This window comes from Malurus melanocephalus, unplaced genomic scaffold (genome assembly GCF_030028575.1).
Source record: "Malurus melanocephalus ecotype Western Australia unplaced genomic scaffold, MMel_1.1 scaffold_61, whole genome shotgun sequence".
Taxonomy (NCBI): domain Eukaryota; kingdom Metazoa; phylum Chordata; class Aves; order Passeriformes; family Maluridae; genus Malurus; species Malurus melanocephalus.
The window spans coordinates 495947-516797 of record NW_026623293.1 but is presented as its reverse complement, the minus strand read 5'-3'; the positions used below and the strand labels follow the sequence as shown (position 1 = coordinate 516797).

The window sequence follows — 20851 nt, the reverse complement described above, 5'->3', positions numbered from 1 at the left end:
AACCCGGCGCTCCCGGGAAAAGCTGCTCCCGAAACCCGGCGCTCCCGGGAAGAGCTGCTCCCCAAACCCGGCGCCGGGGCCTCGCCTCCTGGAGGCCGCGACGAACGTGCGGTGCAACTGCTGGCAGCCAATCTGGCTTTGAGAGAACCTTAAAAAAAACCTCTTATTACTTTATAAATGCTGTTGACCACTCTGTGGGAAGGGATTTTGGCTGCAGGCACAGATTGATCTTGAGCCTGCTGAAGCAGGAGTTTYAAACTTGGAGGGTGCCAAGTGCCTTTCAGTTCACTGCCTTTGCAGGCAGCTTCCAGTTCCCAGCCGAAGACTCCCTTAAGCTGGGTCCGTAGGGATCAGTCTGTCCTTTAGCAAAGGATGTGAAGGTTCTACACAGTAAAATGACTTTAAAGTGTATGCATTGGTGGGAGGAATAAGAGTGAGATACCCTTTTTACCGGTGCTGTGGAAAGGGACCTGGGGGTCCTGCTCAATGGCAAGTTGAATGTGAGTCATTGTGCCCTGGCAGCCAGGAGAGCCARCCCTGTCCTGGGAGCATCAGGGACAGCATCGCCAGGGGCAAGGGAGGGGATTGTCCCACTCTGCTTTGACCTGGGGCAGCCTCACCTTGAATATTGTGTGCAGTTTTGGGTGCCACAGTATAAGAAAGATATTAAACTATCAGAGTGTGTCCAAAGGAGGGCTCTGGAGATGGGGAAGGTTCTAGAGGAGAAGCCGTGTGAGGAGCAGTCTGTTCAGCTTGGRGGAGACTGAGAGGAAACCTCATTGCAGTGCAGTTTTCTCATAAGGGGAAGCAGAGGGGCAGACACTGATCTCTCTTCTCCAGTGACCAGTGATAGAACCCAAGGGAATGGCCTGAGGCTGTATAGTTATGTCAGGGAAGCTTTATGTTGGGTTCTAGAAAAAAAGGTTTCTCAACCAAAGGATGGTTGAGCCGTAGAACAGGCTCCCCAGGGAAGTGGTCAGAGCATCAGCCTGACAAAGTTTAAGTGTTTGGACAACACTCTCAAGCACATGGTGTGACTCTTGGGGATGGCCCTGTGCAGGGCCAGGAGTTGAACTTGGATGATCCCCATTGATCCCTTTCAACTCAGGATATTCTGATTCTCTCTGGACCATACAAGCACTGTTCTGTATCCTGGTTATCAGGAGAGGAGGTAAAACTTTTATATCAGTCCCTCTTCCTTAACTAGTTACTGAGTGGAAGCCAGTTTGCATCTATTATAGACTATTCACTTTCTTTCCCAATTACCACTGGATAATTCTATCCCACCTCTAATACTGGGTAGGATTGTTGCAAAATGTGGAATATGTAAAAWTTTTTTTAAGAAAGAATGTTCTTTGATGTTTCCTCTTTGCATAATTTTAAGCCTCATCAACAAGAARAAGAATTCAATCAATGAAACAAATAACAGCTAGTAAGCAAGCTCTAAGTCATGTCCAGGTGYTAGAAAAACAAATTACTTGGTAGAATTGCCTTGTTAGGRTTTAGGGCTTGACAYGCTTCAGTGATCTCAGACTTAGGGKAAGGTTAACAAAGTTTGTGAAGAAGGACGTACCACTGATAGTGGACTCAAAGAATGCAGAATCTATGGGCCATGAAGACAGCTGGCAGAAGTCCCAAAACAGAGAAGAAACTAATAAATCCAACCCAGCAACTGCTGCCATCAGCTCTTACTCGGTTAAAGATAATTCCAGCAGGGGGAGACTGTGACCACCCGCTCATGGACCACCAACACAAGAAAATCCACCGACCCCTAAGAGARTGACTGACCATGGGACTAATTAGCRTGAGAAGCAAGAATCGTTAACCGATAAAAAACAGAACRCCAGTTAATAAGGGAACTATGCAACTTGTAGCCAATGAACACTAATTCCTTTGTTTACTAAAATGTATAAATAGTAAACAATTTTGATCGTTGGTGTGCGTGATTTGTTCAATACCACTGAGCAACTCAGCACTGTGCAACTCTAAAATAAATAATCGGTTTCTCTCTCAAGTGTGTCATTATTGGCTCATTGCACACCAGGTAACAAATCTGATTTTGGCAGAGAAGATTGCTCAGCATTTGAGGCAGTAGCTCTTGCTTTCTGTATTTTATCGTTTTAGTTGCTGAATTAATCAGTTAAGTATTCTATCGCTTTCTTCAAGTACTGCTGTTTTTTGTTTGGGCACACACATTTAACATCAATACACTCGTGCTAAATCAAGATTTTGAACTATTATGATAAGAGGAAGAATGTCTCCCTTTTTATGTCCCACTACTAGTCTGCCAGGCCCATTAGGTTTTCTTCCTAGCTTGTAGGAGAATCCTGATTCAAAAACTTGTTACAAAAATAAACACCATTGTCACAAATCTAAAAAAAAAAAAAAAAAAAAAAGATAGCAAAATGCAGATTTATTTCATGGCTTCATTACAAATGTATTTGCTTCCTGCTCAGCTGAAAATAAATTGGAACATACCATTGGCAATCTAAATTAATGCTACATTTAAAAAGTTCAGCTCAGAAATCGCAAGCTACCAATTTCAGTACCTGCAGGGATCTTTCCTAACAAAAATATTTATTTTAAAAAGCCCTGAACCACTTGGCATGTATAATCACTGGCACACACAGAACACCCATACCACAACACTGCAGTGCAGCTTTCTAATACAAATTAATCAGTCTTCCAGTGCTCGATAGTCCATGCAGCAGTCTCCTCTTCCTCGGAGAGCTATATGGTCCTTTTTCTTTAAAGCACAGGGTCCAAGTTGCYGTGTTTGTAACATTACACTTATGTACAACCATGTCACAGGATTGTGGAGCCCAGCACAGAGTCTGAGGTGCCCTTTACTAGTGGCATCTGCTGCTTATGGTGTTCCATGACACAAGTTTGGCTCCCTCAGCATTTACATCACCTCAGTCCAGCCATGTGATCTCACCTTTGTTTCTAACAAATTTCGGTCTTTTTGAGTTAAACGTGCCCTCATAAACACATTTGGTAGACACAAGAGCTGTGGAAGGAAGCACTGTTCAGTGAAAGACCAAGTCAAAAAGCACATGGGAATCTACATGTAACGACAGGTATGTGAATGTACCAATGCTCACATGAAATATGGGACATAGGCAGGAACCAGCAAATAAATATCAAAATATTGAAATAAAAACCCCTCATGATACTGAAACACACTATGCTATCACATTTAACATTCTAACAGCTGCAGCTTGAAATAGCAACTGGAACTTAAAAAAAAAATCTCACTGTTGCAAATTTACAGTTGCTTTTTAAAATAAGAGTTAAAGACCAAAAATCAATTCAGTAAGAAGTTATTACTGTTTATTACAGAAACACAGACAAGCTAGCAATGAATYGAACTGGACATGAATGTTCTGTTTTCATACACAGGGATTTGATGTTCAGTGCTTTATCAGTCAKGTAAATTTATCAAACTTAATTTGTCTTCTCTCAGTCCTTCATTCAGTTACTCTCTGACTCTCAAGGCAAGTACCCGCCAGTTTGCTTCAATGCCAGTCTTTTACCATTATTGGTGCCAGTAATGTATGAGAATGCTAAAGGTGTATGGGATTACTTCAATTGAAAGGAGCAGTGAGATTTTTCTTCATGTGTATGAGCTGATCATCTTAGTTACCCTTTGAAGTTAGTGAAGATGAGTATCTCCTTCAAGTAGATACTCACATCCAACAGAGGCTTTTTTCCCCAGTGACTATACAGAGAACCTAGGATGATGAAACTAGGCTGAATAGTTCAGATACAGGTATCTCAAATATGAAGGAAAAAGTTCCCAGTGAATAGGCCCAATATTTTTAACAAACCATATAAAAGTATTATAGACTTTTATTTCTCAATGCCCATAACCACATACACATCTCTGAAKTTTAAATACTAAATATGAAATTAAATAACAGGAAACTTCATGTACATGGCATTGGTCTAGACACAAGAGAAACGCACAATTAGGGAACTCCACTGGAAGTTTTTGGTGAAAAAAGACTAACATCCATAGCAGTCACTGTGACTATTTTTCTGACTCCATTCTGTGCATTAAATCATTCCATATTTCTCTTCTCAGAACTGTATTTGCACAAGTAATCTTTCAAAAAAAAAAAAAAAAAAGAAGAAAAAAGGCTTCTTAATTTCTCTAGAGAATCCAAAAGCTCAGCTGATAAGGAAATTTTAATCTTCTGTAATTAGCAAGGGGAAAAAAAATCCAGCACACTGGAAAGACAAACAATATTTGTAACTACAGTTATGTACAAGCCCACTTTTTCTTCACCTTTTTTTCTTTGAAGTTGAGTGTTCTGCACTATTCCAGGAGTCAGTTATGARGTATGAAAAAACAATAAAAAGATTAACATTATAACCATTTTAATAAAAGYCACTGCATTGTTTGCACTTCCAAAATATTTCTGAAAATAAAGTAAAAAAATATTTAGTATTCTTGAAAGTCTTAAGGAAATTTTTATTACAAAAGCAGTCATCTTTTGAACACAATTCTGCCTCAACATTACACTCAGACATATGGGTATGTTTCATATTACCATCACACAGGTAATCACATTGAATTTTTATAGCATTGAATATTATATAAAACAAATAAACACTGACAAAAATATATACAGGTAGCCAGAAAGCTAATTAAAAAGAAATGATGTCATCTGTACTGAAGAGTAAACATTGCTTTCAAATTCTAACAAAACAMCAAATTTGTTTGTCTGTCTCTTCCATCTAAGACTTAAGTAAAAGGATTTCCACAGAGGAATTTCTACAACTTTGGTTTATAATGACCTAGAAAGAATTCATACCCCATAMAAAATATTGATCTAGTGGATGTCTTTAAAGCTGATATGGAAAGCAACAGGRAAAACCACATTGGGCTTTATGATGAGGATAATAATTTAAATTCAGGATGTCATATTCCAAATATACAGAAAAGACCTAATTATATTAAACACATTTATCTTCTGCTATAAATTAACTCATCCAGCCAGATCCCAACTCTTTAATTCCTCATGACTGAGGAAGCTACGTGTTCTCCATATCTGATGAACAGCAGAAAACCCGTAAGAGCCTACTGTTTGTACTGAAGGGTGTATCTATGTCAGCACCTTTCAGATACAAAAGTTGGTACTAAGCTATGCTGGTCATTGGAAGATTTTTAGCCATACTGGTGCAGAGTTCTGCTCACCAGATTCTTGGCAAAGAACATGCTTATATCATATTCAGAAACAAGTTTCTGAAAATTTTGTCCAGAAACCAGAAGAAATGGAAACAAYTGCAACAAATATGAACATGTGAACTAACTAGCCTTGCTGAGAAACAAGCTGTATTTGCACAAGAGRAGCATACCTGCCTCTGGCACCTTGACTAAAACCAGTATGGCCACATGAGGTATAATGTAGCCATATTAGTTCATTCAAAGCCAAATTTGTGGACAGCACCACACTTCCACAGCCTTGCTGGCTAGATCTGGCAAAAAATATTACATTAAAGTACTGCATGACTTGCAGTACCCAAGCTTGCTTTGTCAGGATGCTTTGGTAGCTCTGCAGTATTACAGTATATTCTGTAGACACACCCAGTTCTTGCAACAACTGTCATTTCCAAGCAAATTCATAATGTAAAAGTAGCCTATGGGGAGATTCTAAACATGTTATAGATGTAGAATGTTTATATGGTGGTTAGATAAGAACATCAYACAACATCCTGTCCTATGGCAGGAATTTCCCCAATACTTGAAGTGGTTCCACGCAAACATGAGTTGTATGTGGAAAACGGTTAACAGTCTCACAATAATYGATGGACAAATTAGGATAGCTGCAAATACTGTGCTGATCAATTTSTCCCAGGGGATATGGTCGGCAAGAAAGAAGGAATATGAAAAGACAGGTGAAGTTCCCCAGTTTTCATATCCAATAGCAAACTTCCAATCTTAAACAAAGAAACAAACAAAAACAAACATCTCAAACCCCCCCCCCCCCAAAACAAACCCAGAAAACCCAACCACCAGTAAATAAACAGACATGCAACTACTTCCTGAAGCAGGAGTGCAAATATTAGCACATGACAAACAACTCTGGACAGCCAGAGTTCAAATGTGTATTAAAGCATAGCCCCTTTTGAGATGTAACACAGTATCAACATAAACCACCTCTGAATCATCCCATATTGATGCACTCAGTTTATGCATTAACARCTATGCTTATTTATCTGCCTCTTCAGCAAACACATGAGCCACTGGAGACAAAGGTGAAGCCAAGTTCTTCCAGGTAACAGATCAACAGCCAAGGTCAGGTCTTCTGCACAGTTGCTTTTCCACAGAAATTATCTCTTTATTCCCCAGCAACAGAGGAGCTGAAAGGTGTAATGTCCTTAACCAGAAAGCACTGAATTGTCTGAGAACACAGCAATTATCTCCTACAGACACTATACTGTATTTAGACCACTGACCTGCTGCAGGAGCTAAAGCAATTCTGTCTTGTTGCCCATGTTGTCTGTGCCTGATGATGCTCCCTGCTAGAACAGAAACTTGACCTGGCTCCTATGCTGCCTCACTGTCTTTTCCCTTGGCTGCGTGCTAAAATCTCCATCTTCATCTAAAAGTATTTTCTACACTTAAGAATACCACTGGCTGAAAAACATTTATGGTCAAATCCTTGCCCATTATTTTCTCCTGTACAAATCTGACTCTTCACAGGCTAGAGACAGAAATGAGCATAAGGGTGTAACTCAAATTATATGAGCAGACTGACGTGCTGGAGAGAATTCATTCTTCCACACTGGCTCTGCAGGACTGGCACTGGAAGGCAGTAATAAAACTGAAGTGGACAGATATTTTTCATACTTGAAAAGATCAGGATTTAAACAGGAAATTGCACTTTTAAGTATCACTTTCAGAAATAAAACTGCCTCCTGCTATTCATCCTGCTACTAAAAAGTCAGATGAAGATATCAAATTTCAAGTGTATGCTGTGAAATTCCATCTGCATTGCTATAAAAATGTTCTAATGGACTTTAAAAGCAGTTCAAGTAAAAATAAAATGATCCCTCAAGCTGAAATGTTAGGATCTGTAGGAGGGCAAAACTGGACATTCAAGTGTGCGGGTGCTGGTGGTGTTGCTTTTGAGAATGAGGACAGAATTCAGTACATGGTCAAAAGTACCCATGTAACAGTAGTCGTAAACAGCATGCACGGGCAACCTGAAAAGGAACATCAGGCACCGCCTTTCTTTTGCAACTGCTCCAGTTTTCTTCTTAAGAGGCTGTAGTTTTCCTTGGTTCCRGGTGCCGTAGGATCAAGCTTCAGAGAGACTTCATAGTGCTTCTTCGCTAAGTCAAGGTTTCCCCAGCGATGATAAAGCACAGCTGGAACATCAATGGGGAATTTCATTAGCAATATTGTTGAATAACGTACAATCTTGCCAATCACTTGGAAAACAACAYTGAAGTATTTGTTTCCAGTGAGGGTCTGTCACTGGCTGGTGGCACAGTAGCTGCTTGTTCTGTTGCCAAATGCAGGAGCAAAGCCTGGGAGCAGAACTGGCATGGGAATGATGAAGGAATGAATTACAATGGAGCCATAAATGGCAGCTCTTATCTGGTGAGCTCATTGCGGGTTACAAGCATAGCATAAATGAACCAATTTGCAGACACTAAAGTGCAGCTACCTCTGGGCTGGATTGTGCAGCCCTCTTGATCTGTCATATTGTGTGACAGCTTTTCTGGTTTTAGTGCCCTGTTCTTCTGGCTGGCAGTTCTTCTAGAAAGTAAAATAGAAATCTGCCCAGCAGGAAGAAGGCTCAAAAGATTGCTTTTTCTTTTTAAACACAATGAATATGAAGCAAATAAACAATASAGCTGATAAGAGTTAGAAAGGTTCTTACCCAAATTACCGTGATAACTGGCAGCATTTGGATTGGCTTTAATTGCCTTGAGAAACAAAGCTTCAGATTCCTGAATAATTTAAAATAACAAGATGTCAGGAAAGTCCATTCTCATATATATAAAACAATGCCAAATTTACCCACCATTGTAATTAAAAACCCTCCTAAACTATGCCATATCTATGTTATATGACCATATAAATATTATGAGCTTGCCTGATCCTGTAGCTCAGGTGGCTACAGCCTCCTCAAAACACTAATAATGTTTCAAATAAGTGTCATGCTTTCATAGGCTGCTGTTATTTTTTAGCACTAGTGAAGTCTGCAAAACTCTTTACCTAAAGTACCTTTTTCTTTTATAATTATAGTATTTTCACACATTACCTGCTGAAGTTTTCCCTACTTATGCAATCAAGTTAAGGATAATATAATTCAGTATCTAAGCAAACCTTTCCTTTTAAAGTAGTTCTGGCATTAAAAATAGGGGCATTCCAGTAAGTCCTTTTYAAACAGATGTTTCAGCTGGTCCCCAATGAAGAGTAGCTGAGTACCTTTCACTTAAAAAATCATGGCAAATCATGTCAGGCCATGCAACATCCTTCCTATTTTCCTCACCAGTTATCGTCTCTATATTACACTTGCAGTGTGTACCCTTAAAACTCTTGATATCTGAGTAGTTTTTAGAAAACCTCAGCTCCCTGACCAAATAGTCAGAGAATAATTCACTGCTACATTTATTCTCTAATTAAAACAATTCTATTTTTCTAAACTAGCTGCTAATATAGACATCTTTTTTCCCAAAGCGTATTTCCTGCAGAAGTTAAAATTAAGTTACACACCCCCAATCCAAATGGAGYATATTTACTTGCTGACATGCAAGTTTAGATACTTGACAGCAAATTTTACATAGATTTCTATGCTGTGCTGTGCTTTAGGGAAAATTACTCATTTGGTTTCAATGCAAATGACCTGAAGATAAAATTACCTCAATGTGGTAGGCTTCTGTCTGAATGCACATACTTGGTGTCTGAGGTATGTGAGAACAGTAACATGGAGAAAAGTCCTTTCCTTTGTGCTAAGCTTTTACTGCTTAAAACATAACACAGGCTCTACTGAAAAAGAAAACCTGTCAGCCAGATTTTTGGTTTCACTGTCTTCTCATGTCAAGCATGAAATAACTCTCTGTAAGAGTCCCTTCAGGGAAAAATAAATTTCTGATGTCAAGACTGAGTCACTCAACTTTGAGTGACTTAAGAGCCTCCCCATATGTCCAAATTCAAACCCAAACTAAAAGCATTGCYGTGCACAGCTGAGGCTGCCATCCTCAAGCCAGGAGAGACTCATGCAGAAAGTGCCTTCATCTCCACAGGTCAAGGAAATTAYAAACCCCAGGGTTCTCAGAGCTAGTCCAGTGGAGGCCCACAGATATGATAAGGGGACTGGAGCATCTCTTATGAGGAAATGCAGAAGSAGTTGGGCCTGTTCAGCCTCAAGAAAAGATCACTGAGAGGGGACCTCAATGTCTGTAAGTATCTGAAGGGAGGGTGCCAAAAGGATGGATCCTGGCTCTTCTCAGTCCTGCCATGCAACAGCACAAGAGGCAACGGGCAGGAACTGRTGCACAGGAAGTTCCACCTGAACATGAGGCAGAACTTCTTCACTGTGCAGATGGCAGAGCACTGGAACAGACTGACCAGAGAGGTTGTGGAGTGTCTTTCCCTGGAGATATTCAAAACCTGCAATTCTGTGCAACCTGCTCTAGGGGAACCTGCTCTAGCAGGGGGCTTGGATAAGCTGATCTCCAGAGGTCCCTTCCAACAACAGTCAGTGACTCTGATTTTGTTTCAGGAGAAGGAATACTTGGATAGGAGTTAACAAGGCAACAAGACGTCTGCAAATTTAGAGAGTAAATAACTCCATAGTGCAAGTTTTARCATTGCTTTCCTATGGCATAAGCAGTTGCTCCAGCATTCTCAAACCCAGACTATTAAAGTTCCTGGATGCATTGGTCTTTTTGAAACTCGTACTATTTGGTGACTTCATTCATATTTCACATGATGGGACTGAATGCAGTTTCGAAACTTCTCAGATAGCAGCCTAGAGGAGGGAGTGAGAAATACACTGGAGGGATGAACTGCTATTTTGAGGGACCTGGGAAGGGCAGAGAAACAGATTAGCAGGAACCACAGAATGGCTGAGTCTGGCATGGACCTCTGGTAGCCATGTGATTTCCTCTGTTAGCACTTCTGAGACCACACTCGGAGTATGTGCTCAGGCTGGGGGAGTCCATTACAAGAAGGACACAGACACTTCAGTGAGTCCTGCAGAAAGCCACCAAGAGGGGTCAGGGCTGGAGCACACGACATGCAAGGAACAGCTGAGAGAGAAGGGGATCTTTTCAGCCTTCARGAGAGAAGATGTGCTGCCTACAACTACCTGATGAGATAATACAGAGAAGATGGAAACAGACTCTTCTCACATGACTGTGAGATTGATGAGACATAATGGATGCAAGCTGGCATACGAGAAATTCCAGTTAAAGGAAACATCAGTTTTTTTATTATGAAGTTGGTCAAGCACTGAAAGATGCTGTCCAGTGAGGTTTTAGACTATCTAGCCATAGAGATATTAAAGATTCAACTGGAACTAGGTCTGGTGTGGTTAGGGGTTGGACTAGATGACCTCTGGTGTCATTTCCAGGAAAAATTTTTCCACAATTTCCATGTTTCTCAGTCACATATTTAATAATTTAGCAAGTGGTGTGAGATAATCTCTTCTTTTCATACAACTCTCCAATCCTAAAAATCAACAGCAGAGTGGCACCTGGAAGCATGTAATAATTTTAAGTCCCATGAAGCTGTATTCTTTTCCCACTCCAAATTTTAGTATTTTTGTCCTAGTAAGTAAATGTCTGTTTTCTTCACTGGGAATGTTAACAGCARCCAAAGTGAAAGATATGCTGACCATTTAACTCAATCATGCCTAAAAGTTGCCACGTACACAGAGGAGAAGCACTAACACACAGACTTGCATCCTTTCACTGCTGAAGCACAGTGGGATGACACGTGCAGTGCGCTTCCAGCAAATTTAATGAAATAAGATATTCAAGAGCTGGCTGCCATTACCATACATCTTCAATGACATGCTCAGAATATTTTTATCACCATTACTTTGCTCAGCAGCTAGTAGAAGCATACTGGTTGATTAAAGGTTATTTAAACTGCATCATATTCATATTACYGTGGATATATGGAGTAAATATACATTCCAGTCCATCAGTGATATTTCAAATCACTGCATCTTGCCAAATCTTTAAGTGTTGCCAAGAAACTTGCAGGCTTCATATAGCAAAGGCTTGGGGTAAGCACACTGCATTCCATCTGCTGCCAAGGCCACAAAATTGTASTCTGGCTTTATTTCAAATACAAAAATGCTGAATGGTTTCAATTTATTGCACTTTTTACAGAAAAAGCATAGATGTATACATAACAAAAATACAGCACACATATTTTCAAAGAACTAAAGATAGCTTGGTTCTTCATCTACTGAGATAAGAACAAGCATTTAAAGGAGAATCTAACTTGGTGTAACAGATGTTAATTAAAAAACCCAAACAAAACCACAGAAACAGCTCATCCTTTATGTGYTTTTCTTTCTGAAACAATAAATCATTCATCAGCAGATAAAAACAAAAAATAAAGGGCTTTTTTTGTGATGTAGACAACCTATCTTCTGCTGAAAATCAAAGTGCATTTGAAACTGAAGGAGAATGTTGTGTGTTTATTGGAAGGAAATCTCTCACAACATAATAAAACCTTTTTGACTCAATGTCTTTTAAAATAAGAGATAACAAAAAACCCCAGAACAAATTTTCCTTTGCAGCAACAGAGCCAATGTAGTAGCAACTTTTATACAGACACATAAGGAGTAACCTAATAAATTAAATGCCTGAGGTTATACAGCACATCAGACACAGCCAGGCAGCACTCTGAAAATTACCTCCATCACCTTGACAGACTCCATCCCCCGCTCCTCCCCTCCAATTCCATTAAAAAAAAAACCTTGAAGAGCCATCCACTTATCTATTTTAAAATGGTGAGAGGGTGGACAAGAAATCTGATTTTTTCATGCTTTTTTTTTTTGTCAGTAAGCATTCTCCCATTACAAACATATCTGTATCTCCTCTTTCCAGGCAATATGAAATACAGCTGCTGAGATCAGAACCTTTGTAAGTGAGCCCACTTTCCAATTCCCTTAATGTGCCCTCCCTGTTATAAGCCATCAGTTTTAAGTGACTAGTTCAACTTTCTGTTCTGCACAAATCTACTACTCCATACTGAACTATTATAACAGTCATTGGCTCTCTGCTTTTTTCACTATTCATTTTGCTTTTTTCAGAATGTGGACTTAAAAGCTGCACTTTCCCCTACTCTTATTTCTACTTTGTCTCTAACATGTTCTCCTGTAGAATAATGACCTTTCAGGGCTGACAATCAAAATTGCTATCCTCTATTTTATTTTTTAAATCCACTAAGACAGACTTGTCTCTCCCATACCTGGAAAAGTTTTCCAGCTTGTTTTCAACTTATTTTTTCTACTTTATTTCATTATAAATGCTCTTTATTCTGTCATGCTACATATTCTTCCTGATAAACGACTATAAAATCCTCTATTCTTTCACAGTCATGACTCACCAAAATAATCCTTGCAATTACCTCCTCCATAATCTCATACCTTATGCATTCTGGATGTTAATTTGTATGCTTCTCAAACTTTGTAAAAGTAACCAGAAGATCTATTTTATATCAGTCTCAGGTGGAGAGAGATAAGAATTAGAGTGTAAAGGAAAAAAACCCAGCCAGTATAGAAACCCAGTAACGGGGTGTTTAACAGCATCAGTGACACAAACAAAAGCAAGTGCTGGGCTGTCGCAGGCCCTGGCTTCACATGTGGACAGGTCAGGACTCCACAGCTGAACAATACTGTAGAAATTTAAGTGGCCACATTAACTGCTGGACAAATGCATCTATTTTGAGAMTCATGGAATCAYTAAAGTTGGAAAAGACCTTTAAGATCATGAGGTTCAACTGTCAACCCAGCACCACCAGCAGGTCACCATTAAACCATGTCCTCAAGTGCCATATCCACATATTTTTTTAACACTTCCAGGAATGGTGACTCTACCACTTCCCTGGGTAATCTGGTCCAATATTTTAAAATCCCTTTTGTGAAAAAAAAAAAAAAAAATTTCCTAATATCTAATCTAAACCTTCCTTCGTGCAATTTAGGCAATTTCCTCTGGTCAAGTTTCATATCATAAAATCTTCTTGCTTTGTATATAAATGAGAATGTTCCTTCAGTACTGCTAACATTATTTCTATCAAAAAGACATCAAACYTCTTAGAAGCCAAGATTCAGTATATGATGTTTTTCTGAGGAACACCAAGAAGTTGATTATTAATTTGCCCTGTCACATACATAAATCACTGACTGTAGAGTCAGTTTAAACAACTAACTATATTAAATGTGTATGATTTATTCTCTGTCAGCTCATACAATTCCCTTTGAAAAACAAGTATTTCTCATCAGTTTCATTACATTTACTATTTGCATATGCATGTAGCTAATGCTGAGGCACCACTCACAGGCTGGTCCATTGCATCCAACAGAAAGTTCRATACATTGCTCAATGTACAGACTTTGTCCCACAGTATTCTGAGATCACGCACATATCCCATCCTCACTCCAGGATTAGCAAACCTGTATATTTTCCATAGTGTCCGAGGCAAAAAAGGTTAGAATTCTTATCTATTTCTCTATCTATCTATTCACAGAATACATAGAAAAAGGACTAGCCTGTCCCATCTGAGTTCCTGAAACAAGGTCTCTAATTCAATGCAGGCTCTCTCCCTCAGCAGTGAAGCAACACAAGACCCTAACTGCCCTCTAGTGTGCTCAAGAGCCTATTTCTCTACACTGACCATTGACATAGTATAGGGCAGCAACATTTATAACCCAGGCATCTAAAATAAGGAGGGATTAACTCAGGCCAGGATCACACACCAACACTGTGACACAAAGGGGCACTGAAACCTGATTATCTAAGTCATAGTCCATACTGATCTCAAACCGTTTCTACAAAAAACATAGATAGAGTTTAATTAGGGGAAAAAACCCAACTAAACCCACCCAAAACCCTACAGTCAGAAAGCTCTAGTTACCTACCTTATATTTTTGTGATTTCCCCAGTACATTTGCCAAGGAAAACATAAGGGAATGATCATTAGGTATCAATTCCAGGGCTTCTCTTCCAACTGCTTCTGCTTGAGCTAGATTGCCTGTGAGCCCAGATGGTGGAAAAAGAGAAGGCATGTTTCAACACAGCCTTATTAGTTACTTTTCATGCTGCAAGCATACTTATTTTACAAATAGCTGATTGCATAAGCTTTTAAAGAAAACCAGGTATCACACACACACACAACTGTAAACTCCTGCAAATTAAGACAATAGTTCTTAATTTTGTTTTCAGCAGATAACACCATCAGAAGAACAACAATGATTCAATAACAAGCAGATTTAAACCTTCTGGAATTTAATCTTATGCAAACATGCTTGCACATTGATGGCATTTCAAGTAAGTATCGGAAATTCAGTTTATGGGCTGGATTTCAAGTGATGCTTTAAAATCACTGAGTCAGAAGGCATTCTTATATTACTAGAGAGTGTCTGGGAAGCAAGAGAAAAGGTAGAGACCCTTCTAGACAAATACTAATAAAGCTGTAAGTTTTTCTAGGCAATTAATCATTCATTAAAACCTTCAGATAGGCTTTTACCTGTGTTATCAAGCAATATTATCATATTGTTCCAAGCCAAACTGTGCTCTGGTTTCAGGACTGTAGCATTCCTCCATGCATTCAATGCATCTATATGGCGATTCAAATCTGCATACTAAAAGAAAAAAAGTCTGGTAATTTTGCTATTATTTGCTTTACTTTCCTATCATGCACTAAAGACACTGAAGAGTGGTTAATGTCTTGCTCCTTTCTAGTAGGATTTTTCTAGGCAAAAATAAAAAATGTAAAAAATACTCTTGTAGTATGGAAGATACTTTTCTCTGGGAGAGAGGCTTGTCTTCAAATATGCATACAYCAATAAAATAGAGAAAAAGCAGCATAGAATTGAGGAATCTACACAAGAGAATTTGTAAATATTTAATGTACATATTTCCAAGAATCTCATTTGAATTTTTCGGCACAGTTCTACTAGTTAACAATATTCTAATGAATGCAAAACAGTCTAATATTGGAAAATGATTAATAATATCTTTTGGGAGAAAAATAATATGTATTTTTGTTTATACTTCTTTATACAATAAAAAACTAAACTACAATATAAGCAAACTGGGATAACTATCAGCTTGTAACARCAGAGCAGAATTATATAAATCTACCTATCTATCTATAGAAATACACACAGAGACACACAGATTCCAGTCACAGTTATCATTTATTCAAAAGCACTTACCAACCGCCCTAAATTGTAGTAACAATCTGGATATTTTTTTCTGTGTTTAATTGCTGTCCAGTAGCTTTGCTCTGCCTCTTCAAACCTTCTTAAACTGTTCTGTACTATTCCTAGATTCATCCATGCAGCAGCRAAATCAGGTCTGAGCAAATTGGGAAAAAGCACCGAGAGAGGACAATTAAGTGTTTGAAACACAAGACCCTATTGTATCATTTTGGCTCAGCTGGTGCAAAACACCGCTTAGCATTGCTCTAAACATACTGTATTTGYACAGCTAAGGACAGCAACTCCTCCGCTTCATGGAGCTCATTTCTTTCTTTCAGAATATTTCCAAGGTTGTTCATGGCATGTACATACTTTGGATTCAACCTAAAATTTAAAATTTAAGAGATTATTATTATGTATGGACATGTATTAATATATGCAAATTGCTAGCTCTGCAATGCTGCAGAACATGAAAATGAATACCTRAGCATTTTCTTCGTGTTAAACATGAAAGCAATTTTAGGACAGATCATTAAAGCAGTAAAATTTCTAATACCTTACAGCTTCTCGGTAGTATTTGATTGCAGCACTTTGATTTCCTTTGTCAGCCAGGTTTTTGCCAACGTTGTAGTGCACCTGAAAACACAGATATATATTCTACCAGATGCCAGACAGCCAGATATTTTGTGGAACCAGGTAGCTAAAAATTCTTTCTCCAAATAGAAACAGTCAGCACTTGTGTCATTCACTGCTGGCTTTTTGTGCAGGTTGATACTTAAGATTGGACAACTCATACAATGAAGATAAAGACAAAATCTGAACATAACTGTTCCAGCTATTTAAGAGGTAGTATTTACTTCCTAATTTTATGAATGAGGCCACCACACCTTTCACTAGACACTYTGTGTGGTGGGGACCTTGTGCTCTTAATTTCATTTATTTGTCAGGTAASTAAGAGAAAGTGGGACTCATATCATATCCATTATAGCAGAAGAAACACTACAGGTATGTGTCAATTAAACTTTGATTTTGTTATGGGGGAAACTCAACACTCACAAATAAAACCCAAACAAAAAGCAACAGACAGACAATTATTATCTTAGGACAAAAATGCATCAAAGAGCRTTTCTGAATATGTATAGCAACATGTTGAAGACTCTGCCTTTTTAAAAACTGAAGAATGAAGGAAAGATTTCAAGCTTTCAGGCCACAGGGAAGAAGAATTTATGGCAAGAGTAAATAGGAATAAATATATTTCAGGACAAATCTGAGTTGGAAGACGTCTCATATCCTACTTTAGGACAAACCTCAGAAGACTATGTTACTTAGTCTAAAAKTACTGTGAGTAGTGACTCTTGAAAAGAGATTTCTCAGCACCCAAATTAGRACTCATTATTTAATTACCTTACTATTTGAAATGAAATTATATATTCTTCATCTAAGACAAACACATATGGTAATTTCTTCCAAACTTTGAAAATCTGATTTAAACACACTTCACAGGAATAAATTCAGATTGAATTCCAATGTGATAGGTTTGTAATACACTTAAGTAAATCTAACTCACCTTCTACAATCAAAAAAGGATTTTATCTGACATGTCCATTAACTGAAAAATCCTAATTGCAATTGACACAGTATCTGGGACCTATTGATCCAGCACAATTATGTTGAAGCCTAATTGTTATGGTATTTAACCGATGAATTTCATCTCTGTTTGATTGCAACTATGAAGTACCATACCATCAACAAATAAAGTTAAGGACATTTTCCATGCTTTCTTGAATGGGTGAAAAAGTATTTTAAGGAGAGTAAAAGTGAAAAAGTATTTTAAGGAGTTTTAAGGAGAGCAAAGATGTTATAAAGCTTACTAAGCATGCAGAGAGGCAGCTTGTGTAGGATATAAAACAGCACACAAATYCAGCATCCCATAAAAGCAGTTCTAGAACAGCTTCCATGAAGAAAAAAATCCTGGCACTGTATTGGACATTCATAAAAATCTGACAAGGCCCACGGCAAAGAAGCAACAGAATGGTACATTTATGTCAAGAAATAACCGAACGAAGATCAGTTGACAGTGTCAAAAAATACAAAAAGTTGGAGCATTTTCCCAGGAGTCATTAAAGTAAAATGAAAGATGTTTCTTAGGACTGAATTCTATTTATATATCTCTTCCAGAAGTTTTTCAGAACACTGTAACATTCCAAACTGGATCACTCTGATTATATATGCTGAAGTTTACATATTCAACTTTTATCCAGATAAAAGATAAATTGTGGCAAGACAGAAGAAATACGTGAAGATTTCACTGAATACTGTATATGAGCCCTTGAAGTACCTGACTTTACAGTTCAGTATCAGCGAACAAAATTGTATTTAACTAAATTTAATTTAAGTTTTTAAGAAGCTTTACAGAAAGAAATTCCTAAAGACTGGAGCAGAACAGATGGAAAAAAATTTGGTGTACACCAACCACTCAATCCTTCACATATCAGCTATCTTGKGTTAGGAAACAGCACTTTCCTTCCTATTTTTCATGGGKTTTTTTKKTTKGTTKGTTTTTTTTTTWAACATGAAATATGTCCACATCATTTTTTTTTTCAGAAGTAGCAACAGAAAGAATATTTTTCTCATGTAAACAGGACTGTGCAGTCTGAAGAAACCCAAGAGACACCAATTCTCTTAAGTCAAAACATCAAAACAAGTATTAAGTGCACATATGTGTTTTGTGAACTGAACTAAAAAGATGTAGTCGAGTCTACACAAAGGGTGGGGAGAATCCAGTCGTTAAAAATGAGGGGCGGGGTAGGTTTTTAAATTTCATCTCTAGAGGTGTGGCTCTTCTGCTTCTGACAGATACTGTGCATGCCAGCCTGGGAGGGAAGATTTTCCTTTCCTGGTTAAACATTTAAGAGCACTTCGTTATTAAATGATTAAATATTAACTGGAAATGACGTATTACATTATACCCAGATGATCCTTTATCAGTCTTAAACAGGCAATTACTTTACACTAATAGCTCTAAAAGGAGCATTTCTCAGGGATGCATAACAACACAGTATTCTCTGAAATCTAGGCAATCAGGTAAAATACCCTAGAGTAGGACCTACTGTCTCTCAACAGGCATGTCTTATTTAAGTTAGCACAACCATGGCACCAGAGCCTAGCCAAGGAATAGGCTTTATGTATTTGTCTGTTTGCAATACCTCAATCAGACTAAGAAGCCAGTATAAAAAGGAAAAAGCACTGTATATTATTCTGTGCTAGACAKACATAGTACTTGAACTCTTATTTAAATGTTAAATTTAAACAAGGAGAGAAAAAAAAAAATTATATTTTCCTGTGCAAAAATGAAATTATTGCCAGACTGGTTTTTTTTGTTTTCCCTTAAAGCAGCATAAGAAAAAATTGAAATGTAGCATCATCTTCTAGGAGGTACATCCCCTCTGTTGGAGCACTACTATTATCACCAATTTTATTCTCTCTKCCTAGCTGCTTATAATCATTTTTTCAGCAAATATGAACATTTGCYGAAAAGAATGAAAGCAAAGCACAGATGTCAAAATTTCTCCAGGAACATGCAGATGCTTCTGTTCAATGCCAACTCCTGTCATCAATCTTCTTTCTCCCACTACGAAAACTCTGTTTTCTAAATAATAATAAAACAAAGCTTTTTTATATGCACATCTTGTTTGTGTATTTAATGTTGCCTAAAGGTTTTTCTGCATGACYGTGCTTGTATACACAAAAATTGACATCTAAAATGGTGGCAAAACACTGCAAATAGCCCATATAAACACAGCCCACAGCACTTAAATTCCTCGAAGATAATCCCCTTTTAACATATAGCATTTAAGAGATCTCAGTATCTAAAGGAAGTGCCCTCTAGATCAGTTTCCTCAAGGATCAAAGATCAGATCCTCAGACAGCATTAAATCTTGTTCTGTAACAAAGAGGTTTTACAGGACCTTTTAAGAAAGTACAGAAAGGAATCTCATAAACTCATTGTACCTTTTCAGTATTAGCATAGCTTGTCTCTGACAAACTCGTCTCTATAATAATAGCAGTTTGCATAAAACATCAAGTTTAAAGTTACTTACCCTGGTATGTCAAGGCAAATAGTTAGTAACATTATGCTGAGAGTATTTTAACTTCCTTGCTTATTATTGCAGAAAAGTTGCTATGAAATGGCTTTTCAAAATTTATGTTTATTAATTTCTATCCTTTAAAGAAAAGCCAGTAGCAAGGAAAATGTAGAGATTACGCACAAAACAACAATTTACAATAATTTAAATTTAGTTACTTCAAATCTAGGAAAAGAAAAATGCTGGCTATTTCCCATGTATGTAACAATGTAACTGCAATTATTTATTTAGATAATCAATGAGAGGAAGTCATCCAGGAATAAAGACCATCTCTGGAATCTTAACTGCTATGGTTTTTCTAAAAGCTGAGAAAAAAAACAAAACCCCTCAGTTCTTCCAACAGCACAAATACTTTAAACAGCAAAAATAAGGCAGCAAGATGAGCATTTTGAGAATAATGTTTAAAAATAAGAGAAACTATGTGTAGTGACTTCAGAAGGTGAAGAGCAATCCAGCAATGTCTAGAAATAGTGAAGAGCAGTAGGGTAGGGGCAAAATCTCACAATCTCATGCATCCACACCTGCTCTAGTTGTCAGGACTTCTTTTATCATCAGTGGAGAGAAAGACAGAAATCTAGGATGCAGTCCTGACTTAAATCTCTCATTTGGTCCAAGGTGATGAACCACATGCTGAAAGAAACAGCTTCTTCTTCCCACTTACAAAGGGAGCCTGGCTGACCCACTCAGATGKAGATGTCTGAATCTAAGGAGATAAATCCAAGCCTGTAATCTGATATGGTAAAACAGTTTTGATTTTATCATAGTCTGTAACAAAGTATTCCAGTCCTTAACAAAGCCCTCCAGGATAAACTCCCAACATAATTACATCAAATGTCAAGATGCCAATTTGGATGCAGTGAGCCTTTTAAGTCAGTAGTGCTGAAATATTCCAAATTTATAAACCACCTGTAACATGTARTCAACATATCAAGAAAGAACAGCCTCTACAACTGCACACAAAATTTGCTTTAGCAAAACCAGTGCAGGCCTGGCTCTAACTCACTCCAGTGTGCATTGCCACTGAGCTCCAGRAATCATGTCAATCCATGCAGTATGAAAAATGGTGGTAGGAAGAAATGGAATCAATATACAGGCACCTCCTGTTCAGCTAAGGAAAATACTGCCAAGTGTATTAAAAATGTATAATGTTTCAATCTAATGACCTTTGAAACCAACCTAAGTGCAGGGCCATGCAAGTTCAAATGTGTGATGTGCTCCTGGACATACTTAACCAAGATGTGTGCCATACTTCCTTCTCTCTGTTAAAAAAATTCACCCAACCAAACCATATGTATTATG

General features: G+C 38.0%; 1 protein-coding gene across 1 annotated transcript in view; it reads right to left on the bottom strand.

Annotated features, from left to right (window-relative positions):
• Positions 1-2414: 2414 nt before the first annotated feature.
• TMTC4 (transmembrane O-mannosyltransferase targeting cadherins 4) overlaps positions 2415-20851 on the bottom strand; it is a 52987-nt gene continuing 34550 nt past the window's right edge. The window contains exons 11-17 of the mRNA XM_057366173.1: positions 15964-16043; positions 15684-15791; positions 15423-15564; positions 14732-14846; positions 14124-14236; positions 7899-7968; positions 2415-7380 (exon numbers count right to left, since the gene is read on the bottom strand). Coding sequence (XP_057222156.1) covers positions 7229-7380; positions 7899-7968; positions 14124-14236; positions 14732-14846; positions 15423-15564; positions 15684-15791; positions 15964-16043 — 780 coding nt within the window. The 3' untranslated portion in view covers positions 2415-7228. The remainder of the gene's footprint in view (positions 7381-7898; positions 7969-14123; positions 14237-14731; positions 14847-15422; positions 15565-15683; positions 15792-15963; positions 16044-20851) is intronic.